The sequence below is a fragment of the Mastigoproctus giganteus genome, chromosome 6 (assembly GCF_048544385.1).
Source record: "Mastigoproctus giganteus isolate SK-2022 chromosome 6, ASM4854438v1, whole genome shotgun sequence".
In the NCBI taxonomy this organism is placed as follows: Eukaryota; Metazoa; Arthropoda; class Arachnida; order Uropygi; family Thelyphonidae; genus Mastigoproctus; species Mastigoproctus giganteus.
Genome location: NC_143580.1, coordinates 66,465,246 through 66,492,005, shown reverse-complemented (window position 1 = coordinate 66,492,005; position 26,760 = coordinate 66,465,246). Strand labels below are relative to the sequence as shown.

Here is a 26,760-nt window from a genome sequence, read left to right as displayed (position 1 = left end):
TGTATTGAATTATGTATACCTAATAAAAAAAATGCACAGAATGTAAAATTTTGGTATAATACAAAATCTACAGTTATCAATCTCATGGTTGTTGAGGGATTATTGTACTTTAAAATACAAATTAAGGAATTCGAGTTTCTTATTCTGTAACTGTTGATCTTTCAGTTGTTAGTAGACACGTATATATGTGTGTGTGGGTGATCTGTCCGTATAGAAAATCTAAGAGCACATATTATTTATGTGTATATACATATATATACATTTCATAGGAGTATCTCCAACAGCTGAAGCTATCCGCAAATCTGGCCACAAGCTTATTGGTTCTCAAGCACCGGTACGACCAAAACAACAACTGATGTATCTTGCAGATGTATTGGGGTTTCAGGTGAATTTTACAGATTTCCCAAAGGTATTTGTTTTATTATTTTTTATTATTCTACAGCTAATGATCTTTCCATTGCACAGGGTACAAACTAACTTTCTGAGTCAAATATTCAGAGTAGATAATAAACAGATTCCAATACATGCGGTTGATCATAATAAGCATTTGATTGTCATGCGCGAATCACCCCAATTTCATTTTTCAGGAAGTTTTAGAATCCGCGACTAAAGCAGAGTAAATAAGTAACTGTAGGGAGCTATATAGATTCATATTTGTTAATGCTACTTGCCCTTATTAGTCTTCTTAAAACCTGTAGTCGTGCTTTTCTAGTTGACTCCTCCTTTGCTGACATCTCCCATTATTTTTCATAGTTATGTGTATGGTCCCTAAAACCTTAAATTCACCTTAAGGTGTTATATCATGATAATCAAACTGCTCATTATGGATTGGCTGCAACCATCCATAAGCAATTCAGTCACTCTGCTACTTGAATATTTTTCCTGAACATAGCTTGTTAGTTTCCACCCTGTGTTTGAATGTTAGGTTATCTATAACAGGTTTCTTTTTTAACATGAATGACTTCACAATTTTGTGAGGTCTCCAGTGCCTTCATATCTTTGGCAGCTGTACCTGTACAATTATTTTAACTGCACCGGACTGTGTCTGATGCAGTTAAAGTAATAATATCAATAATTTTTTATGATCTAATTGAAAAATATTAATAAATTATATGTCCTATACCCGTATTGAAGATTCTTCAGTAAAATGGGGAAAATAGACTGTTTATAGTTACCTCCTAATATCAGAATGTAACTGCACAGTTTTGTGAGTTTTGTAAATTACCTTATATCTGTTTCAAGTTTATGTATTATTTTTCTGTAGTCTCTACAGCCCATGGAAGTTGAGTTGAATGACAAAAAGAAATATATAGATTGATTTGTTGCAAATGTTGTAATCTTATTTTCTTATGTCTCTTACCAGTGAGGCCCCGAGTGCCAAGCGATAGTGACAAGCGATTTTCTTCCAGTGATTATAGAGTGATCTCCAAAGTGATATAGTTTCTTTATTTTCCAGTGCGGCTGTTATTTTATTTACTTGAAGTGGTTCTGTGCTTTAAAAGTCAAAAGTAAGAACCCAGAAAGGCAATCCACCTTTCTTTTCTTATTCTTTATATATATCACTAACCAAATCTACTAACTTAAACAACCGCTTGGTCACTGGTGGCACCGCTCCTGCCTCCACGTGGCGGGGCCGGTAACCTGGGGAAAAAACCAACCCTCGGGGCGAAAAGGAGCAAAGATGGAAATAAGTGAATTTCCACGTTTAGAGCCAAAGTGCTCTCAACATGAACACGACAATGACACCGACAATGACTTCACTCTTTCAAGAGACAAAAAAAGGACACTAGGAAACAGGAATCTCCAGCTTTCCTCATAATACACTCTTTGTCATCCCAACCTGTGAGCAAGCTTTCACCTTTCATCATCCAGAGATGCCTAGAAAACGCTGCAGGTTCACCAAAAATGGTTAAACGTCTCCAATCAGGAGATCTACTAGTAGAGACATCGTACTTAAGACATTCTGAATTACTACTGCAACTTACTTCTTTAAGCGGAATACCAATTCAGGTTACCCCACACAACACACTAAATTCTTCCAAAGGAGTGATCTCCGAATGGGATCTATTATATGTTTCTGAGGAAGAAATTGTCCAGGAGCTAAAAGATCAAAATGTGTCTCATGCAAAACGTATCATGATCAGAAAAGACGGCAACTTAACTCCCACGCGAAACATAATCTTGACTTTCAGTACTCCAAATCTACCGTGTTCTGTCAAAGCAGGTTACTTGAATTGCCGCATTAGGCCATATATCCCAAATCCGCTCAGATGCTTTAAATGTCAAAAGTTCGGCCATTCTCAGACAGCATGCCGTGGAGATGCTATATGTCCAAACTGCAGCTGCAAGAATCACACGCAAGCAGAATGCAAAGCTCCAACACCACAGTGTCCTAATTGTAGTGGCAAACATCCAGCCTACTCCAAAGAATGTGAACTATGGAAAATAGGAAAAAAAATACAAAAATATAAAATTGAAAATAAAGTCTCTTACCAAGAAGCGAAAAAACAGATCAACTTAAGTATGCCAAAACGCACTTATGCTTCTACGACTCTCAGACAAGAATCAGTGGCATGTCAGACGGAAGTATCCATCTCTCCAAAAATATCAATATCAGACTGGGCACGATCAGTACTCTTGATCCAGCATCCATCTAAACCAAATTCAATAGACCAAAGCAATAACACGCCACTCACAATTCCAACCCAGAGACTTCTGCATCGTCAGGCAGCAGAAAATTTGCAAAGATCTTATTCTGCTGAGTCGAAAGTAACAGGTCTAACAAGCATGGATACAAATGATTCTATCGGTCAAGAAGAACTGCTTGAAATACACGCAGAAGATGATATAGACGATAGCAATGAATCGGGACGTCCCACCTTTCCCCGAAAAGAAAAACCAAAACCGGACCGTCATAAACAATCAACTTACAAAAAGCAGTCAGATACATCTTCCACGAACAAAACCAAATAATGGAACAAATCATTCAGTGGAATTGTAGAGGTTTTCGCAGCAACATCGATGATATCAATGAACTAATTCAGTGCTTCAATCCTGTAGCTATATGCCTACAGGAAACCAACTTGACACCCCAAGTTTCCACTACAGTCAAAAATTACACTATCTACAGACAAGATAGATCTGACACTAATAGTGCTCATGGAGGAGTAGCCATCCTGTTGGACTCAGAGTTCCTTCCAGATGCATTCCATTGCAAACCTCTTTAGAAGCTGTTGCCGCACGCATAGTAATTGGAATCACCGTTACATTGGTCTCAATTTATCTTCCACCTAATCGTCCATATTCTATTCAGGAAATCGAAGGTCTTGTGTTGCAACTACCAGTTCCCTTCTGTCTACTAGGTGACTTTAATGCTCACCACCCATTATGGGGTTCTTCCAGCTTAGACAGGCGTGGAAAACTTGTTGAAACGTTAATAGATAGACAGGATCTAACGTTGTTAAATACTGGCTCTCCTACCTATGTTCATTTTCCTACCGGATCAACCTCTGCAATAGACCTTTCCATTTGCTCTCCAGTGCTCTATCCAAGTATCCAGTGGGTAACTCTTAACGACCCTCACAACAGCGATCATTTCCCAATAATATGCAAAGTTCAAACTTCCTGTTCATTACCAACAGACAATCCAGTAAAATGGAAATTTCCAAAGGCTGACTGGATAAAATATAGCACGCTTGTCTCGTTCAATAACCATATCATACAGTGCTCTTCTATCAACCATGTTACTGAACATATAACAAACCAAATTCTAACAGCTGCAACCGCTGCAATTACACAATACCAAGTCAGGAAAAGGCGAAAATTAAATTATTGGTGGAACGAAGAGTGCAACAATGCAAAAAAAGAGAAAAACAAAGCTTGGAATCAATTCCACAAACATCCAACCACTTCCAATCTTATTAATTATAAGCGACTTAGAGCAAGAGCCCGTTATATCAGACGGAAAGCAAAAAAAGAATCTTGGATTAAATTCGCTTCCTCAGTTAATAAAAATACAGACATCAGACTGATCTGGAATAAGATAAAATTGTTAAATGGCAAAATTCCTCCAACATCTACTCCACTAATTAACTGGAATGGACAGGAACTCTCTACTCCTGCAGAAATCGCAAATGCACTAGGATCTGTATTTTCCCAGTTGTCCTCCTCAACTTCTTATGACCAATCGTTTCAAAAAATTAAAGGTGTAACTGAAAAATCCGAACTGAATTTCACTGACAGATGTGCACTAAAATATAATCAACCATTTACCATGGTTGAACTTCAGCATGCTCTTACCAACACAAGGAATAGCGCTGCTGGCCCTGATGGGATATTTTATATAATGCTCAAAAATTTAAATACAAAGTCACAGTCATCACTGCTGTTCTTCCTCAATCGAATATTCACTGAACATACATACCCAAGCTCCTGGCGTCATTCCTACGTTCTGGCTATCCCAAAACCTGGTAAAGACTATTCTGTTCCTCAAAACTACAGACCAATTTCACTTACCAGCTGTCTGAGCAAAACCCTCGAAAAAATGATTCACCACCGTCTGACTTGGTATCTTGAGTTCCAAAACTTAATAAATAACAATCAATTTGGTTTCAGAAAAAATCGATCATCATTGGACCTTATGATTAAAGCCGAAGCAAACATCAGAAATGCATTCATCAAAAAGGAGCATCTCGTTATGGTCTGTCTGGATATTGAGAAAGCCTTTGACACCACATGCCGTTTCGGCATTTTAAAGGATCTACATTCTCTTGGCCTGAGAGGAAATTTGCCATATTTCATCAAAAATTTCTTAGAACAAAGATCCTTTCAAGTTTGTTACCAAGGAATTCTCTCTAAAAACTTTGTTCAGGAAGAAGGAGTCCCTCAAGGGTCCGTTCTGAGCGCCACTCTATTCGCAATTAGAATTAATCACTTAACTGAACTTATTCCGAAAACAGTGGACTCGTATCTTTATGCCGATGATCTCACAATCTCCTGCCACTCTCAAAACATGAACTACATTGAGAGACAATTGCAGATATCAATAAATCAGATCCAGATTTGGATGACACAAAACGGTTACAGACTATCCAGCCAGAAATCTACTGCCATTCACTTCTGTACCATACGTAAAATGCATCCTGATCCTGAACTCCATTTAGATAACCATCTTATTCCAATAGCAAATAGTATTCGTCTACTTGGCTTAATTTTTGACTGTAAGTTAAAAATTAAACATACTCAGAACATACTCAGTAAAAAATGAACATACTCAGAGCCTTATCAGCAACAACCTGGGGAGCAGATCGCTACACCTTGCTTCACTTATATAGATCCATAATTAGATCTCGTCTGGACTATGGCACACCTGTCTTTGATTCTGCTAGGGAAAGTGTCTTATCTCGTCTCAACCCTATTCAACATTCAGCTCTAAGAATAGCTCTAGGTGCGTTCAGAACATCTCCAGTGCAAAGTCTCTATGTAGAAGCCTACGAAGCTCCTCTAAACATCAGAAGAAAGATGTTATTATTGAACTACGCAACCAAGATCCAAAGTCAGTCGACCCATCCTAATTGGTCAATATTTAATGATCCGCCACTCACGATGTTTTATAAAAACAAACCACAAGCAACTAGGCCTGCAGGTATTAGGTTAATGGAACTAGCAGAAAACTGGAATATACAACTCAATAAAGTCCACCAAGAACCTACAGATCACGTTCCTCCATGGTCTGTCATCATGCCGTGTTGTGACTATTATTTCCACCAATGGGGGAAACACTCTTTAACGGGTATTAACATCCAGCAGCTCCACACTGCACATTTACAAAGTTATCCCGACTTTGCGAAAATATATACTGACGGCTCAAAGTCTGAGAATGGATCAGGTGCAGCAGTGGTATTCCATGACACTATCACTTCTGTGTCACTTCCGACAGAATGCAGCAGTTACACCACTGAATTATATGCCATAAAACTTGCTCTGGAAAACATTTCCCATCTCTCAATCAAAAAGAGTATAATCTACACAGACTCGCAAAGTGCCCTATTAGCAATGCAAAAGATTTCCCCATCTACTCATCCGCTACTACAGCTAATCAGATCAGAATTGATTCGTCTCCGAGATCATCGGCAAAATGTTGTCTTCTGCTGGATCCCAGGCCATACTGGAATACCGGGAAACGAAATTGCAGATGATGCTGCCAAGCATCCATCCAGCACATCCCCAATGAATTTTCTGGTCCCGTTCAGTGATTACAAAATACATATACGAAATATATGTAAGGAACGATGGAAACTACAGTGGCAAACGCACATTCACAACAAACTCCTTGAAATTAAACCTATACCGCAATTATGGGCCTCCAATTTTCGCACAAACAGACAAGAAGAGGTTGTCCTGGCCAGAGCCTGAATAGGCCACACCCATTTGACCCATCTATTCCTGTTATCAGGTAATGACCCTCCACAGCGTTCACATTGCCACAAGCCACTCACAATAAAACACATACTCCTGGAATGCATCTTGTATAACAACTCCCGTCTAATTTCATTCACATCTCTCTCAAACTTACAGGAATTGTCACTTAGCCATATCATAGGCGAAAGTTCAAACATTACAGAATTCTTTTTCTTTCTGAAACGAATCGGTTTATATAACCGTTTCTAACTGCTTCCATAGAAGCCAATAAAATTAGTACAACTACTATGATAGGTGCAATATGGCGTAAGTAGCCTTTGCACCAGAAAAATCCAAGCACAACAACAACAACAACAACAACATTTTGCCAGTGATCTTGGTAAATCTATTTTTCCCATAATGAATAATTCCCTTAATAGCTTCCTAATTTTTTTACATTTTGTAATGATTTTCCTACAATAGGACCCTTGAGTTGCCAGAAGCATCATCCTCTCCTTCCTTTTCTGCCTATAACCTCACTCTGGTTATATTTAAACTTAGTTTATCATTCTTGGACAGTATTTTTGAATCTGTGTCTTGACCAAAAGATTGTTAGCCATATAAATTGCCGGGAAACTTTTTTGCAGAATAATTATCTACCCACTTCACATTTCTTCGATTGACATTGAGACTGTGTATCTAAGTGTCTATTATATTGCTGCATATCATAATAAAGGAAATAAATTAGGTATATGGATTACCCAGAAAGAAATAGGCAAGTATATGTTCAGCAGCCCTTGCCTTTCAATACATCCTCAAGTAACATACCATGCTTTATTGTTGTTTTCAGGGGGAGAGATGGCAAAATTGATGAAATGATTGCATCACATAAAATAATTTCCCTTCTAGTGTCGTTGTGAAACTCATTTTGTCAGTGAGCAGTGGGTTGTGAAATTTTTCTTGCAATTGTTTTCTAATGGTATGGAAAAGTTGTTTTGCATAACCTTCGGTAATTCTGAAAAAATCATTGAAATTGTAAAATATGCTATAGTGTTGTAACACTCTTTAATATGTTTGCTTGCTTAATGTACATATACATCTATTCAATTGTGGTCAATAATTGGGTGTTGTACAAGGAACAGCACATGAAATGAACAACCGAGCAATATTGACAAACTGATTGAATCGTGGGCTATTGCATTGTGGCTTGGATTTTGCTTAGCATCAGTTGCACTGTGTAGAGAGCACTATAAAAGCTGAGTACTTGGTTCACAGTTTCATATGTTCTTTGCCTATGGTGAAATTATTTTATCTAGTTTAGTATTTTCTACAAGAAGAAAAGGTAAAATTTTTGAAGATTATGCTTGCTGAACTTTAATGCTTTAGTTTGCGATAAACAAAACATTTTTGTGTGTGTCTACTGATAAAATTTTGTGTAAAAAGTGTTTTTTGCTATAAAAGTTTACCTTAAAGTGTTGTTATAATGGAACCACAGCCCGGGAAATCAGGATCGAAAAGGATATGAAAGCTGGCATTGAATCAGCTCTTTATAATAAGTCACCTGATACTGAAATAGAATTCCATTTAAGTGATGCGGATTGTGAATCTCATTCAAATGCATCTGTTGATTTTAGAGTTCTGCAAACAACAAATCCCAGCTTATTTGGAGTGATGATTCTTCACAGATGAAATTCATTTACTAAAAAGTAGTGCCTACATGTTCCAGTGCCCCAAGGCACACATGAAGGACCCTTGCAAATATAAAAGGCAGTGAACATGTTAATACAGTAATATTTCATTATGCAAATTTTCCATGTTTCTCATTTGGTGTTAAAGTGTTTACGTCCTGAAGACAAATAACCAAAATGTAATAATGAAGCATTTGTCTTCACATATTGAATTTTGCACGTTTTCAACATGTGAAGACAAATGCAATTAGTGATTGTATTCGTTGTCAAAATAATTAATTGTAAACTCCTCTGACCTAATGATTGTGCTAGATCAGTGGTCTTCAAACTTTCAACATCTACGAAACCCTTGTTAATTCTGATTAAGGGTCCCGGTAATACGTAATTTATATAGAAAACAAATAACTCTTTAAAATTATGTTGCGAAAATTTTTGTTGTTATGATATGTTCAATTTTTATTCTCAAGTGTAAGTGCTGTTTTAATAAATTCTTCAAATAATATAATTATGGAAAAAAACCAAATTATAATTTTTGCAAAACTTCATAAAATGTCTCCTGGAACCCTATAAAATGTCTCTGTGGAACCCAATTTGAATATCACTGTGCTAGAATATAAACAAGAACATTTATATTAATTCAGTTACCTCCCATAGTTGTGAAATTATGTTGTTATAAATGTTTCTCTGACATGCCATTATGTTTATTATTTTGCTGTATAATTTAACATTAGCATTAGTATTAGCAAATGATGCAAGAAAGAAAGCTTATACAGTATCAGCCAAAAAAAGAAAAGAAAAACCAGCACTTCCTATTTCACCTATTCATTCCCTCCAATAGTTTGTCTAGTTCTTCCTTGAATTTATTTAAGCTATCAACTTCCACAACAACAGAAGGAAGTTTGTTCTAGCAGTCAACCAACCACTGGCCAAAGGCAAACTTCTGCACATCTATTCTGCAACCATCTTTCCTCAATTTGAATTTGTGCCCTTCATGTAATCCTAGTAAGTGGAAGAATCCCATGAGCATTGAGCTTGTTCAATCCATTCAAAGCCTTAAGCAGCTCAATCAGATCACTTTGCAGTTTCCTAGTCTCCAGATGCTACAATTTGCAGAACTGAAGCCTTTTTTTGTTAAAAGCATCCCTTTGTTCCCCTCACCAGTCTTGTTGCCTTTCTCTGCTACTAAAAAGCAGAGAAGACATTTTCCATTATTCCAGCAGCTCTACATCCTTCATAAAATGAAGTCTCCAGACTTGTATGCAGTACTCAAGATGTGGCCTGCCCATTCCCTGCTAGCAAAATTCCTGTATATCGTTGTCAAAACCCCATGAGCTGTCCTGACATCCTGTCTGTATTGCTCAGATAACTTCATATCCAACTGTGCAATTACCCCAGGTCTTTTTCATTTTCTCCCACCCTAAGTGTTAACAGCTGGCTGTTTTAGACTGTCTCAGTTCCTATCATGAATCTTGTGTAGCCACCTGATTCAGGTCCTCTTTGAACAACCTTCAAATACACCTACTCACTTATTTTCAAGTTAGAATTCACTTCAGCATTTAACCAACAAAGCATGTTCATCTGTGTCATCCACTTAAATACATCATGCACATTTCTCTTTTTGGGAGTGGAGTGTTCCTTGTGGCCCTTTTTTACCAGAAAATTATAGAATTCTCTTACAGATGATGATGTGTGGTAGCGTTTTTTTTTTTTTTTTTTTTTCTTTTCTTGAAGCTGTATTTCCTTGCCATCACTTGCCAATAATAATTAATAGCAAGTTTAGATTTTTACCTTTTAAACAGCTGTTGTATTATCACTATTAAAATGGTATAATGATGCATGAAAGCAAACTTATTCTGCTTCTGCCAAAAAAAAAAAAAAAAAAATAGATAAAATTATATATATATATGTATATGTAAAATAATAAACCTCTTATTATTCACTTCTTCAAAAAGTGCCTGTCCATTTCATCCTTGAATTGTGCTAAACTGCCTACCTTATAAGCAACTTATGCTGATGTTCCACAACATGCTCCCTGAAGGTAAACTTCTAAGATCTAGTCTACTGTTACTTCCAAAAAGATTTAATATTTGTTTCACACACCAGTGAGAATATTCCTCCTTCATTCATTTTATTAATCCTCTCAGGGCCTTATACACTTCAGTCAAATTCTTCTAAGATATCTAGTTGCTTAGCTCTGCAGACCACATCTAAACTGCACTTCATAAGGATAATGATTAGTCAGATAAAGATAACCAGATAGGTGCTCTTCACCTATCTGGTCATTCTTCTTTGCACCTTCTCTAGAAGTTGGTCTTGGTGCCTCCGTAGCCGGGTGGGCAGGAGCAGCAGTGCATAGCACACACTTCTTGATTAGACCGGGGTTCGAGCCCGTGACCACCAAATGCGGAGGATACGGAAAGGTCAGGGAATGACCACCGCATATCCCAGAGCAATATGGCTTTAGTTGCTAATGCTCCTAAAAACCAAATAACAACAAACAGAAGTCTTTCTTTAAATGTTGCATCCAGACCTGGATACAGTATTGCAAATGTGGTTGCACATAATTTCTTATAGAGTCGCATAATGGTCTCCTGTGTACTTTCAAAGTTCTGCAAATTGCAGAACTTTGAAAGTAGACAGGAGACCTAGTAATAAATTGAACACCATATATCTTCTTATTGACTTCTTTGCTTACGGTATATATATCAAACTTCATGTCTTTCTGTGTAATATATGTAATCTCCAAATCTTTCTCATCCTGAGCATCCTGTAATTCCTCTCTATCTAATCTATAAACTATTCCAGGGTTTCTGTTCTCCCTCTACATTACTTTGTAATTAGCAGCATTTAACTTCAGCTGCCATTTTTCAGACCGTACTTGCAATTAGTCCAGACCCTTTTGAAGTAGCATAGCCTGGCTCTGATTGTTCAGCAAACTTTAACAGCTTCCTCTGTATTCCTTCATCAGTATTATTTAGGAAGATGAGAAATGGGAGATCCAAGCACTGATCTCTGAGGGGACCCTGCTTACTTATTCCAGTCCATTCTGAAGAATACCCATTTATGACCAACCTCTGTCTTCTTTCCTTCAGTCATCCTGCAATCCATTGATGTCTCTTCCTGTTATCCTGACTTGCTCTGATTTATATGATAATCCTTTATGAAGAACTATATCAAAAGCCTTATATAATTTAAGAGTTGTTTCTTGCAATCTGCTTTATAACCTCATCATAATGATTCGCCAGATTTGTCAGATGAGATATCCCCCTTCACAAAACCATTCTCCAATCCATTTAAGATAGCATTCTTGTCGAGATGAACCTGTATTGCATCTTAACCATACATTCCAGTTCTTAAAAAATACAGGTCAAACGTACTGGTTTTTAATTACTTTTCACTTCTTTAGCCCTGCCTTTATAGATTAGAAACTGCTCGAGTCCAGGGGAATAATCCCTAACTATAATGATTATCTCATTCACAATACCAGGTTAGGTGCACTCAATTGTCACTTCTTTCCTGTTTAATTGTATGTACACCCTCCAGCCCTGGAGCTCTGCACTCTTCTTAGCCTCTGTAGTTTGGCGCCTCCATAGCCAGGTGGGAAGGAGCAGCAGTGCGTAGCACACGCTTCTTGATTAGACCGGGATTCGAGCCCGTCACCACCAAATACGGAAGATGCGGAAAGGTCAGGGAATGACCACAGCATTTCCCGGAGCAATATGGCCTTAGTTTCTAATGCTCCTAAAAAAAACCAAACAAACAAAAGCCTCTGTAGCTTTTCAGATAAGTGCTTCTCTGATATCATTGTCACTTATTTTGCAATGGTTCATCTCAACTTCACTATCCCTCATTAGCACTAATGTGATTTCAGTAGAAAATAAAATTTCAAAATACTTTTTCAGCTCAGCTGCTTAAATTGAAATTGGCTCAGCTTTCAGTTGGCTTGTTTATTGCACCACCATTATGATCTTGAAAAGGGCCTAATGAATTTACTGTCTACTTTTTTTTGCATTCATGTATGAATATTGCTTCTTTCTTCACTCAACTCTCTTTATCAGTGATTTTTCATACTCAGCTGTGAGAAGGCACTTAGCTTTTTCAAGGTATTTCTTATAGACAGTACACGTGGTGAAATTAATTACACTTGTGGATTTTAGCACTCAGTTAACAAGTTGCCAAAGACAACTCTGTTAAAAAGATAAAATAGCTAAGCCCCTAAGCCATACAAGGCTTTGATACTAAACCTTTTTTCTATGGAAACATTTACATGCCAGTAAAAGTTTATAATGAGAGTGCAATTCAGTTACTGCTAAATTGTCAAGAAGTTTTATTTGTGAAAAGCTGCTCTCTCGCTCTCTCTCTCTCTCTCTCTCTCTCTCTCTCTCTCTCTCTCTCTGTCTCTGTCTCTGTGTGTGTGTGTGGAATTTTTTGTGGTATTTTGTTTTATTGATTTATTTCTTGATTTCTTGCGGAACCCTTTATGACGTTTTCCAGAACCCTTGTTGAGAAACACTGTACTAAGTGAACAATCCTTGTGCTATCAGAAGGCTTTTTGTACAACCAGTAGTCAGATAGTAAATAGGGTCATCTTACATGACCCTATTTACTATCTAAAAAAAACACTAAAAAACAAAAAAAAACACTAAAAATCATAGTATCATCTTACATGTATGGAATTTGAGTATAACTTCATGACTTATGTTTAGAAATAATGGTATGCTGCAACTGAAGCAACATGCTGACTGAATCTTCGTTCCGAGGTACAACTATTTGAACCCTGATACAAAGAATTGCAAACAGCACAAGAAATATAAATAAGGTTACGTTTCTGAAGAGAAGTGGAATTCACTGTGGAAATACTGAGATTTGAATGTGGATTATAATTTATAGATGAATTCCATCACCATCTTGTATTCTGTATTTTTAAATAATTGTACAAAACGTGAAAACCACTGTTCATTGTAAGGAATACAGATAAAATGTGTTTTCTATAATTGATCTGGTTGTTTAACAGTTGAATTTGATTGTAGTCTGGTTCACTCTTATTAAATAAAATTAATTTCTCAAGGTACTTATATTTCATAACCCTATTCATCAAATTCTAAATCAAGTTGAGTAGTAGAATACAAGGAGCTGTACGAAAGTAATGCCCCCTATTTTTTTTCCTCTGAAAATTTAATTCCTACAACTAAGCCTTTTACATCAATTAATCCCCAGTCATTGATAAACACACTGTTATTTTTCTACAATGTTACCATTTTCTATGCACTTCTGCCATCTCTTGAGTCAGATGCTGTATTTCAGTCCTGTAAAAGTCCTTACTCTTTTTCCGGAGGGCTTCATTAACACTGTACTTGAGCTGGTTGTCGTCCGCAAAATGGTTTCCATGGAGTACATCCTTCAGCAGGTTGAAGAGATGATAGTCGGAAGGTGTAAGATCTGGGCTATGAGAGGGGTGAGGAAGAATAGTGAGCCCAGTTGTCATAGAGAAGAAGAACCTCATTACGGTAGAGTTCTGGTTGAACTCTACGGATGCAGTCTTTCAACTTTTTCGACATATCGATCTGAGTTGATTGTGGTGCCACACTCCAAGAAGTCCACAAGCAAGACCCCATCTTTGTCCCAAAACACTGTTGCCATGACTTTACCAACAGAAGGCTGTCTTTTGAGCTTCTTGCACGGTGAATTTTGATGGCACCACTCCATCATCTGTCTCTTTGTTTCAGGGTCATAATGGTGGACCTAGGTTTCGTCACCTGTGACTATGAGTGAAAGAAAAACCTCCTGTTCATTCTTGTAGCGCTGGAAAAGTTCCATACAGATGACTTTCCGGGCTTCTTTGTGATCATATGTCAGCATTTTCAGGACCCACCCAGTGCAAACCTTGTTGCAGCCCAGTTCCTAATGATGCTAATCACAGCAGCAGGTTTCCCTATACATACTGCATTGCACAATTCGTGTGTTGTGATGCAGCTGTCCTCTTTGATCAGCACATTGATCTGGCTCTTGCTGCCACCGATGTTACTGTCCAGTTGCTTTGGGGTTTATGAACAATAGATCATAAACGCTGCTCGGAAAACAAAAAACCAGTTTAGCCCTAACAGCCACCAACAACGCATCCGGACTGGCTCTATCCCGGGGAGTCATCGGAACTGAAAACCACCTGACACTGGACTGGCACTACATCATCACTAACTTCCCACGTAAGTGACCACGACTTCCGGACAGGACTCAACCACACATGTGACAGTACACGTGGACCAGGGAAAATGACAACACACTGGACTGGCACTACTTCGTCATATTGAGAAACACCAGAAGAGATGACGAGAGATCATCAGTCTTTGATGGGACCCAGTCCCAGGAACGAAAACCCACCTAGATGTGGATGGACTCCAGTCCAAATGATGGAAATACACCTGAATCTAAGTAGATCACAACGACAAAGACTTAACACAGCCCTGCTATTGGCCATATTGACCCTCCAAAGCATGCTCCCTTGCATGGCTCTATCATCCCTTTCTTCCCTGGGAGGGGAGGAGGAGACAGTTCCTGGTGGGGTATGGACCTGCGTCACTGACTATCTGTGGTTGTCTTTTCTAACATCCCCTTACTTGTCTTTCCTCCGAGCCTTCAGTCTCCCCCCTACCCTGCGTAACACACCAGTGTATGCCCGTGCAAGCTGTCAATCTAATAACGTTCAAATCTAAATCGTGCTTGCATAAACCTCTTTCAGCCTTTCTTATTCTCAGCACTTACCCCCCCCCCCTCCTCTTTTTTTTTTTTTTTTCTTTTCTTTTCTTTTCTTTCTGTAGGCTCTGGCCACTGAAATCTCAGGAAACTAGGTGGCAGGGCCTGCCTCCACGTGGCAGAGGGTGGAAACGGTCGGTCCCAATAGAGGCCGAATGGTTAAATGGCCAGAAGAACAACTGTAAACAACACTACACATATACACAGCCCACACACTTTTAAACCTCTGGCCTTGACAGAGTACTGTCTCACACTAACAATGAAAACTACGTGGAGATGGGGAAACCCCTGGTGCCGTGAGACCCTAAACACACTTTACAATGTCACTTTCCCCACTCTTAAAGTGTCTTGCCCAACTTCTAACTGTACTCACATCTACAGTATTGTTGCCACAAACATTTTTGTGATGCATATGGATTTTGATAGGCTTCACTTCTTCCTTGGTAAGAAATTCAGTCACCAACTTTGCTTAAAACGTATATCTGTGACATCCACCATTTTGAACTCTGTGTGCTGCACTCACAGCACCACTCAGTATAGTGAAACTAGTGACCACTTAGTGACATGCGAAATGATCTATGCACATTTGAAAGAAAAAAATTAGGAGGCATCATACTAGTCCTCATATTTATACACATTTAAAAATTGGTTACTGACTGTTGAGATGTTCTGTACAAAAATAGTTTGACCACAACTCTGTGTGGTGATTTGATTGAGATGAGTAATTTCTTTCTAGAAATGGAACAACAACAGTTTAAGTTTTAAAAAAAAAATCTTCGCAGGCTTCTATCAAATCATCTTCTTTGATGTTATATGATTATCTCATATAACATCAATGAAGACTTGATTAGTTAATATAGTTGCTGCTTCTTTTTCATTAATACTTTTGAATCTTATCTCATTTTGTTCTTCTAATTATAATTTTGTCCTGTCTGAAGTAGTTCACATCCAACAGTTGAATGTATTTGTTTGTTTGTTTTGGCAAAGTGAAACTTTTATGAATATTTTTGCTTGGTGATGCTTCTTTAGTCAAATGTTCATCTTTCTAACCTGACCAAGAATTAACTAACAGAGAATTGTGTTTTCATTCAAATCTAAACAATAAATGTGTCCACTTTTTGCCATGAGATTTTTACCAGAGAAACTTACATCTGGAAGACATTTGATGGCATATTCTTTTTGGTTGCCTTGATAATTTTCAGACCAAATTTGTCTCCAGTTGACAGAATGCAAATATAAATTTTTCTAATTTCCTCAACAAAGCATATGTGAATCTGTATGGAATAAGAATGGATTGTACCATTGACTGATTCACTACAAAAACTTGAATAAGTTCTTCCAGAAATCATTTCATATTTATATCTGTAAACAACACTATCAAATTAATTACATACATTAATTTGATTTTATGAAAGCAGTTTATTGATTTCAGTGAAAAATTCTAAGTAAATTCTTTAAAACATAAAGTGAAAAATTCTTAAAAACATAAGTAAATTTTTTCTTCATCAGTTATCTCTTTTGGAAAAAAATTTGATTATCTTTCCTCAAGTGATTTTTATGGTCTGACTACTGATTGATAATATGACACATTGCTAAGCCTGAGCTCCGAAAAACAGTTGATCATATTATATCACAAAATGATGCAGGAATGTGAAACTTTTCTGCACACTGGGTTCCAATACTTTTGAGGTGTGAACTGAAAAGCTGGTCACATGTAATATTGTGACCAGCTGTGTTGTTTAATAACAGTGAACAAAACATGGGTATTCTGCTTACAGCCTGAGACTAAGCAGCAGTTTAAACAGTGAAAACATCCTCCCAGCCACTCACCATTTTTATTTTTTTTGGCTGGTGCAGCATAAGCCATAGGCTTTCTTGCACCATGCGGCCGTTACTAATACTAATACTAATACTAATACCAAAAAGGGCCAGGTCTGTTCCTTCAGTTTGGAATATCTTGGCATTGGTCTTTGGATTCTGATGGGGTGTAGCTGGTTGATATACTTCAAAAGGACCAAACTTTTGAAGAATATATTAACAGAATATATTATTATTCCAATCTCCTGAATCAGCTGTGAGATTGGGGGGGGGGGGGGGAAGTGGCATGAGAAACTGAAAAGAGTAGTACCCAGGACACTGCATGACATCCATTGTTGCCATTACTGCAGTCTGCATGCAGGTTCCATTTACTTCATTATTTATCATTCACTGGTTCGTTATAGCTGAAGACTGTTTTTGCCATCTAGTTATACATAAATATTTATCTAAAATTGGGTTAAATATATATTAGGACACAAACTTTTTAGCCTTTCAGGTTATCGTGATATAACTTAAACTGACTACAAGATTTTTATGATAAAGAAAAAGCCGTTTAATTAGAAATATACTTGCAATTTGAAAGTTTATATTTTTCAGGGAAATAAACCAGAGTACCTCTCTCTGGTTTCTCTCTCTACAACTCCGCCTCAGGTAAAGCATGGAGCAGGCCCTACAATTGATGCCTCTCACGATCAGGCAGCTTTGATGGCTCTCCGAGCTCTAGCTGAACGTGGTCTAGAAGCCGTGACTGAAGGAACGAAGAAAGACACTTCAACCATGGCTGCAGGTGATGGGTATGTTATTGCCAGTATGTAGTTGAGTTTCACTGTTGTTCCTATATTTGTTTGCTTTTCTTAACATCTGTTCTATTATCAACACTTAGTAGCATAATACTACTAGGGTTGAATTAATTTTTATTTGCTATTATAGTAAAATGATTTTCTGGTTAATGTGTGGCTTTCAGCAAGGAATGTCATTGATCAGAAAGAGTCTTTGTTAATGTTGAAAGTTTTCATTTCGCTGAATATTTTGATTATATTTATTCTGTGAATAGTATCAGCACTGAAATTCAGTAAGATGGACTTTGTAACATTAGGCTGTATTCAGTCAGAAATTAAGTGAAAAACATAAGATAACATACATCACTATTTAATTTCAAAATAAAATGTAATGGCCAATAAAAGTAAACATATTTAACAACAAATAAAATAAATAAATGTGAAACTTTTATATTATTATCACTTTTATTCATCATATTTTATCTCTTTCTAATCCTCCAGTGGGTGCTTCAAAAAACTTGTGATTGGTGCATGACATCCTTTATTTTGTATGCCACTCAATTTTTCCGATCAATAAATACTTTACAAGTATGCTCTTTGCAGTAACATTCATTAGTTTTAACATTGTAATCAGCAGAACTATATATAATGTATGTTTTTAATTGTAGCAGTCACAAAAAAAAAAAAAAAAAAAAAAAAAAAAATCACAGCTGGAAAAAAAAAATTACATAAACAAGCATATGGCTTACTTTGGTGTATTATTCAGTATATCTTTGAAATGAAAGCATTTGTGCACTTGGTAATGTTACAGTTTACTTAATAGTATTTTTAAAAAACTGTTTTAATAATAAATCTGCAGAAATGAAAAATTTTATGTGAGTGGGTGTGCATTATATTTTATACAGCCAAAGGGGAGAGAGAGAGATCTGAATTCTTTCATGGCCATGTTTCGTTCACCAATTCTGACACGGTAAGGCAGATTATACATCAGGATAATTTAAAAGGTATGCTGATATTTTAATTTTTTTGGTATACGTTTTGAGGCAGCTCATGTGCTCTGTAATTAATTGTAAATATTTATACATACAGTTTTATTGGCTATTACATTTTATGTTTAAAATTAAATAGTGATTTATAGGCTTAAGATTTTTCTCTGAATTTTGTATTGAATTTTTACAGTGAATTTTTATGTACAGCTTAGTAATATGAGTGATATAATCAGTCACATAGGTCTTTATCATAGAGCTGATTCTGACCTTTTATAAGTTGATTTTTTCTTTACTATAGAATTTTAAAGCATGAATCAGAAATTGAGAGATGACTAAATCCTTTACTAGTGAATCATTTTGCCAGGTTATTGCACAAAACTAACATTTTTTGAAACCTAATTAACTATACTTGAGACACGTTATCATTGCCTGTAAAAATGTGGAAATACAGTGGCCCAAAAAAATTGCATCACCAAAAATTGCATTTTTTAGGTTGTTTGTCCTTATACTGATCTTTTAAGAAATACTGAAAGTACATAAGTAATAACAGTACACATATGAAACAATTAATTGCAGAAAAATCTACTTAATATAAATATACAATGAAATAAGTGCTTTTCTCTAAAATAGCTGAATATTACTTATGGATGACTGTTGGTGTGGCAACCACTGGATAAGGTTCTGAATATATGCCTGGGAAATCTCTTCCTCTTGCCCAGATTAGTCACCTGAGGGGACATAAATTCAAATTGAGGAAAGACAGTTGTAATAGATGTGCAGAAATTTGCCTTTAGGTTGCTGGAACAAACTTCCATCTGTCGTTGTAGAAGTTGACAGCTTAAATAAATTCAAGGCAGAAGTAGACAAACATTTGGAATTAATGGATAGGTGAAATTGGAAGGTTTTTTTTTTTTTTTTTTGCTGGTGTTATATAAGCTTGCTTTCTTGCATCATATGTATCTACTAATGTTAATACAATGAAATAACTACTTTTCTCTAAAATAACTGCATGCTACTTAGGTTTCATATAATGACAAAAATTCTGTGAAAGCAGTGATTTTTTTTTTCCCCCCCCTTCATTCATCATCATCAGCCATTTTCAATCCACTGCAGGATGAAGGCCTCTCCAGCAACTTTCCAGTTCCTTCTGTTTTGAGCACTGGCCATCCATTTACTACCCAAAAACTCATGAATTTCATCTATCCATCTCCGCCTTTGTCTTCCAGGTTTTCTTCTAGCTCCTCTTGGGTACCATTCTGTTATTTTCTTAGTCCATCTGTCATCATGTCTTCGAGCTATGTGTCCTGCCCAAGACCATTTTAGTTCTTTAGTTTTGATAAGAATGTCCTTTACTTGAGTTTGCTGCCTAATCCATGTGTTTCTCTTCTTATCTAACAGTCTGATTCCCAATATAATTCGTTCCATTCTTCGCTGTGTAGTTTTCAACTTCTCTTCACGTTTTACTTCCATAAGTCATGATGGGGAGTATACATTGGTTCATTATTTTACATTTCAGACAAATTGGGATATTGCTCCTCAGTATGTGACTATATTTCCTGAATGCTATCCATCCAAAATTTATTCTTCTCTTGACTTCCAGCCATTTATCATTATTATAGCTAATGACTTGTCCCAGATAAGTATATGACTCCACCTTTCCCATTACTGCTCCTTCAATCATTAATATCCCTTTCTGTGGTATACATGTTCATCATTACTTTTGTTTTAGCCATATTCATCTTTAGTCCAAAATCCTTACTAACTGTGCATAACTGATTAAGATTTTCCTCTAATTCTTTGGGATCGTGGCTTATAACCACAATGTCATCTGCAAATCGTAAATGGTTTAGGTACTCTCCGTTCACATTGACTTCTTTCTGCAACCAGTCTAATCTTCTGAAAGCTTCCTCAAGGGCAGCAGTAAACAGCTTCGGAGATATTGTGTCTCCTTGTCGAACTCCTTTCTCGATTTTAAATTTGCTACTGTCTTTGTCTAGTCTAATAAAGGAGGTAGCACTCTCATATATTTTCTTCAAAATCTTAATATATGGGGTATCTATGCCTTGTCTTTCCAGTGCCCGAAACATTGCCTTATGCTGTATGGAGTCAAATGCCTTTTCATAATCCACAAATGCCAGGCATAATGGTGTTTTATATTCATTTGCTTTCTCCATTAGCTGTGATATTACGTGAAGGTGATCCATAGTTGAGAATCCTGTCCTAAAGCCAGCTTGCTCTTTCGGTTGATTCTCATCAAGTATTCTTTCTAATCTGTTAGTAATGACCCTTGTGAACAACTTGTAGACATGGGATAACAAGCTAATTGGTCTATAATTTCCAATTTCTGATTTATCTCCTTTCTTATGCAGCAAAACTATGATTGCATTATTCCACTGCGTAGGCGTCACACCTTTTCTAATGCACTTTGTGAAGAGCCTTGCCAGTTTTTGTGTTATGTCTCTTCCTCCCAATTTTAACAACTCTACAGTAACTTCATCTTCCCCCGGGGCTTTCTGATTCTTCATTTTCTTCAATGCATGTTCTACCTCATCAGGAAGAATATCGGGTATGTCGTATGTGTTACTACTTTGCAATCCATCTTCCCCACTGCTGATATCATTCCCTTGCTCCTTGTATAATTCTCTATAGTAGTCTTCTGCTATTTGAATTATGCCTTCTCTGCTGTTTATAAGTACACCATCGCTATTCTTCAGTTTCAGTATCATTTGTCTTTCTGTATTACTGCTCATGGCTGCTGATTTAAATCCTTTGTTTTCCCTTAATGCTTGTTCTACTTTTCTTGTGTTAAATCTTCTTATGTCCTCTCTGAGTCTCTTTCTAATGGCTTTGCATAACTCAGTATACTCAATTTTCTCCCTGTCAGTGTTTTTCTTGCTCTTCATTTGTCGTCTTCGGTTCATCATGACAAGTGTTTCTTGACTAATTTTTTCTTCTTTGGATTTCTGTTTCCCTATAGGTTTCTTGGGCTTTATCACTTTCAGAAAGTTGTAATATTCCTCGTCGATATCTTGGTCCTGAGCAGTCTGCAGAAGCTCAAACTTGTTTTTAAGTTCCAGTACATACTGCTTTTTCTCCTCCTCTGTTATCTCAAAGACCTTTGTATTATTTACTCAAGTCAGTTTTTTCCTTTCCTGTCCTACATCTATATCAAGTGTACATCTTACCATTCTGTGATCACTTCCAACATTTATCTTATTCAGGACGGTAACATCATTCACAATATATCTTCTGTTAGTGAGGATGAAGTCGATTTCATTAGTTGTTAATCCATTTGGACTCTTCCATGTCCACTTTCTGTTCACCCTTTTCTTGAAAAAAGTGTTCATTACTGACAGTCCTTGAGATTCTGCAAATTCTACAAGTCTTTCACCTCTTTTATTTCTTTCACAAATTCCAAAATTTCCTGTAGTTCCTCTTTCTGAGCTGTTTTGCCTTTTTCCGACCTTAGCATTGAAGTCCCCCATAATAATAGTGTAGTGGGTTTTCTACTCATCTAGAAGACTCTCAATTTCGGTGTACATTTCTTCAACCTCTTCATCATCATGGCTCGATGTTGGTGCATAAATCATTATAACCTTTAGCTTGTACCTCTTAGAAATCTTGAGTATTAGCCTTGACACCCTTGGTGATGTACTTTTGAATTCCAAAATGTTGTTTTTAAAATCTTTATGGACCAGAAACCCAACTCCACCTTCACTCCTTTCACTGTTTGTACACAGATTTCCACTTGATAAACTAAATTTCCACTTGGTGTACAGCAAATTTCCACTTGATAAACTTATAAGTGATTCATTTCTTCTTCTTGTTTCAGCCAAACTGATGATATTCCAATTCACATTTTCTAATTCTTTTTCCAGCTCTAATATCCTGTCTTCACCGATGAGTGATCGTACGTTATTCCCTTCATTACTTTACTCATACTAAGATGATTTCATTATTTTGCTATATAACCAAAAAACACAACAAATTGCACACTAACATTTCATTGGCAACCACTGGATAAGGCTCTGAATATACAGGCATACCTCGGTTAACGTTACCTCTGATAACGAAGCCTCGATATAACGAAGTCCGCAATTTCAAGCCCCATTTAACATAAAAAAAATTCCAATTTAAGGCCAACGCCCGACAATCATCCGATTGGTGACTGACGGCGACTCGTTACGTATTCCCGAGTGCTCCCGAGCTGCGGGCATGTCTGTTATAACAGTTTTGCGTGTCAATCGCGTAATTTAGTTGTTGTTTACATGATTGACGTTGTTTCAGTGTGGCGCATTGCAATAATCGACGTAGGTTCTTAATAGCATTACATAACGTAGATTTTGTAAATTTTAATAGAAATATTTTTGTTTTAGTTAATTAAAATGTCAGAATCAAAGAAAAGAAAAGCAATTTCTTTGGAAACTAAACTAAATATCGTACGACGTGTTAAAAGCGGCGAAAGAAAATCCGATGTGGCACATTCTTTAGGATTAGCGCAATCAACTTTAACAACCATACTAAGTCAATCAGAAAAAATAAAACAGTCTGCTCAGAATTGTACAGATGTTACAGCGGCAAAATTAACTCGCTTAAGGAATCCAATTTTAGAAAAAATGGAGAAAATGTTAAGTTTGTGGATAGATGATATGTCACAACGTCATATGCCTTTAAGTCAAATGGTGATTCAAGAAAAAGCATTATTTTTGTTTAATCACCTGAAATCTAAACAAACTGAAGAAATTACGGAAACCTTTGGGGCTTCTCGTGGTTGGTTCGAGAAATTTAAAAAACGGGCCAGGATTCATAGTGTAAAATTAACAGGAGAAGCTGCAAGTGCAGATGTTGAAGCTGCAAATAAGTTTCCAGAAAAACTAAAGGAAATAATTGAACGTGAAAATTTTCCACCAAATTTGGTGTTCAATGTTGACGAAAGCGGTTTGTTCTGGAAACGGCTACCAACAAAAAGCTTCATTTCTATTGAAGAAAACTCAGCTGCTGGATTTAAAGCAGCCAAAGACCGTTTAACGTTACTCTTTGGATCAAATGCCTCTGGTGATTATAAATTAAAATTGCTATTAGTTTACCATTCAGAAAATCCGAGGGCGTTAAAAGGTAACATAAAAATGAATTTACCTGTAATATGGAAAGCAAATAGAAAAGCGTGGGTTACCAAGGAGTTATTTACTGATTGGTTTGTTAACCACTTTTGTCCTGGAGTAAAACGGTATTGTCAAAAAAACAACTTTGAAGAAAAAGCTCTTTTGTTGTTAGACAATGCTCCGGGACATCCTACTGATCTTAACACGTTGGACACATGCATTCCTGTCAAAGTTGTGTTTCTTCCAGCAAACACAACTTCCCTGATTCAACCATTGGATCAGGGAGTAATAGCATCATTTAAAGCTTATTATCTGCATCGAACTTTAAGCAATTTAACTGAACTAGAGGATAAAGTGGAAATGACAGTTAAAACTTTTTGGAAAAACTACACCATTAAAAACGCAATTGAAAACATTGATAGTTCTTGGAAAGAAGTCACTAAGAAATGCTTAAATGGAGTTTGGCGCAAAATATGGCCAGAAGTTGTACTAGAAGAAGAAAATAACATCCAAGAAATTAGAAATGAAGTTATCCAGATGGCTCAATCAATAGGTTTCGAAAATGTCGATGAAGAGGATGTTAGAAATTTATTGAATGCAGAAGATGATGGTTTTTCAGCGGAAGATTTAGAAAACCTTGTTAGCAACGAAGACAAAGATAATGAAGGCGAAGTTAAAGAAGTTCCTGCCGAAAAAGTGTTAACAACCAAAGATTTAAAAAGGTGCTTAAATGACATTGAAAACGTTTTAAATTTTTTTAGTGAAAATGATCCCGATTTAGGAAGAAGTGTTATAGTTAAGCGATCAGTGTTAAATGCAATAACTCCGTATAGGCAATTGTTAAATGAAAGAGAAAAAAAGCATAAACAATCAACTTTAACCTCATATTTTAAAATGTGATTTCACTTTGTATGTAAGTTGACTGTTTATTTAATAAAACTTTTCTTTGTTCGAAAAAAAGCTTTTCATTTTCTTTACGTAGGAACGTATCCCTATTCTGGCCATAGTATTTTTACCTCTGAAAACGAAGTTTCGCTTAACGAAGTAATTTCGTGGAACGCATCCTATTCGTTAATCGAGGTATGCCTGTATTCCTGGGAAATCTCATAATACCAAACATGGATTACTGTCTCCTGCAGCTGTCTAAGTGCTTTTGGTTTCTTTTGCATTACTAAACAACTATTTTGTTCCAACAATTTTCAATTGGATTGAGGTCTGGACTAATCCCAGGTCATGTTATTGTGCAAATTGATTTATCCTTCAACCATTTTTTCATCTGTGAACAGTAAATACAATGAAATAAATTATATTTATTTAAGCAAGAGTGCAACATTTCATAAATTTAAAACATTTACTAATTTTATGAAGTAGTACTTACAGGTTTTCTCTATGGCATGGAGCAGAGTTGTCTTGAAAAATGTAATTAGCAACATCCCCATAGTGATCTCTAATTATGTGAAGTAATTTTGTCTTAAGAATAGCCTTGTACACCTCAGCATTCACTGTACCTTTCAAAAATTGAAGACTACCAACTCTAGCATTAGCATTAGCATTAGTAGAGGCATTTGATGCAAGAAAGCAAGCTTATGCAGCATCAGCCAAAAAAAAAAAAAAAAAAAAAAAAAAAAGTAACATAAATAAATAAAAATAACCACTTCCACTTCACCCCTCTGTTCGTTCGAAATACCTGTCCAGCTGAGCCTTAAACTTATTTAGGCTATCAACTTCCACGACAAGGGATGGAAGTCTGTTCCACCCACCAACCACCCGCTGGCTAAAGGCAAATTTCCGCACATCTATCCTACATCTGTCTTTCCTCAATTTGAATTTATGCCCTCTCAGGTGATTTTTCTGAGCTAGAGGAAGAATCCCATCAGCATTGAGCATGCTCAAACCATTCAAGGCTTTGTACACCTCTATCAGATCACCCCGCTGGTGCCTAGTTTCCAGACACTGTAATTTGCAAAACTTAAGCCTTTCTTCGTAAGAGAACCCCTTTGTCCCATTCACCAATCTACTTGCCCTTCTCTGTACTCGTTCCAGCAGCTCTACATCCTTCCTGAAATGAGGCCTCCAGGCCTGTATACAGTACTCTAGGTGTGGCCTGACCATTGCCTTATACAAGGGAATAATCACCTCCTTATCCCTGCTAGAAAAATTCCTATATATCATTGACAATACACCATGAGCTACTCTTGCAGCTCGTCTGCACTGCTCAGAGAACTTCATATCTGCCTGCACCACCACCCCCAGGTCCCTTTCATTCTCTACCACTGTCAGTGTAGTACCACAGAGTTGATACGTTGCTCTGGGGTTGCTGTTTCCCATATGTAGTACTTTACATTTGTCAATGTTAAACTTCATTTGCCACCAAATCCTGTTGCAGCAGCATAGTGTCAGTAGTGTCCTTGACAACCCTGCCAACCTTCGTATCGTCTGCAAACTTGGACATTAAGCCTGATATACCATCATCAATATCATTTATAAATACAGAAAACAATAAAGGCCCCAATACTGAACCCTGAGGGACTCCACTAATAACATTAGTCCACGATGAGCAGTGTCCATTGATTACCACTCTCTGTCTTCTCCCCCTCAACCACCCCTTTATCCATAGCAGCAACTTGCCTCCAATGCCACACTGCTCCAATTTGTGCAGCAGTCTTCCATGTGCAACAGTATCAAAAGCCTTTCTAAGATCCAAGTATATAATATCAAAGTTATTCCCTGCATCCAGTTCTTTTGTGACTGCATCATAGTATCCAATCAAATTGGTCAGGCAAGACTTCCCCTTAACAAAACCATGCTGTGTCCTAGCTATAACTGAAGTCTTGTCTAGATGATCCTGCAGTGCTTCTTTCACCAGTGCCTCCATTAATTTTCCGGGAACAGAAGTTAAACTCACAGGTCTATAATTACTTGTGTCAGCCTTTGATCCCCCTTTGTGAATTGGGGTCACATTTGCACATCTCCAGTCAATGGGTACCTCCCCTGAGTCCAAGGAAGCTCTCATAATTATGGCTAAGGGTTTGCTTACCTCCTTTGCTGCCTCCTTTAATATAACTGGATAGATCCCATCCACCCCAGGTGCCTTTCTTGTGTTTATCTTCAACAATTTCTCCTCCACTTTGCTCTCAGTTATTACAAGATTCTCTAGCTTACTGCTAGAGTTGAATACACCTCTGGCATTCCCCTCGCTGAATAACTCCTCATGTGTGAATGTCGATGCAAAATA

The 26,760-nt window shown here is 37.0% G+C and overlaps 1 protein-coding gene across 9 annotated transcripts in view; it reads left to right on the top strand.

Annotated features, from left to right (window-relative positions):
• Positions 1 to 26,760, top strand: part of stau (double-stranded RNA-binding protein Staufen) — a 260,623-nt gene that overhangs the window by 215,858 nt on the left and 18,005 nt on the right. For 4 of the 9 annotated variants that reach the window (XM_090376023.1, XM_090376017.1, XM_090376019.1 and 1 more), the window contains exons 10-11: positions 270 to 409; positions 17,253 to 17,449. In XM_090376023.1, coding sequence (XP_090232149.1) covers positions 270 to 409; positions 17,253 to 17,449 — 337 coding nt within the window. Of the gene's footprint in view, positions 1 to 269; positions 410 to 17,252; positions 17,464 to 18,339; positions 18,439 to 26,760 lie in introns of all 9 variants that reach the window. The other 5 variants (XM_090376020.1, XM_090376021.1, XR_016547104.1 and 2 more) reach the window with 4 other exon arrangements.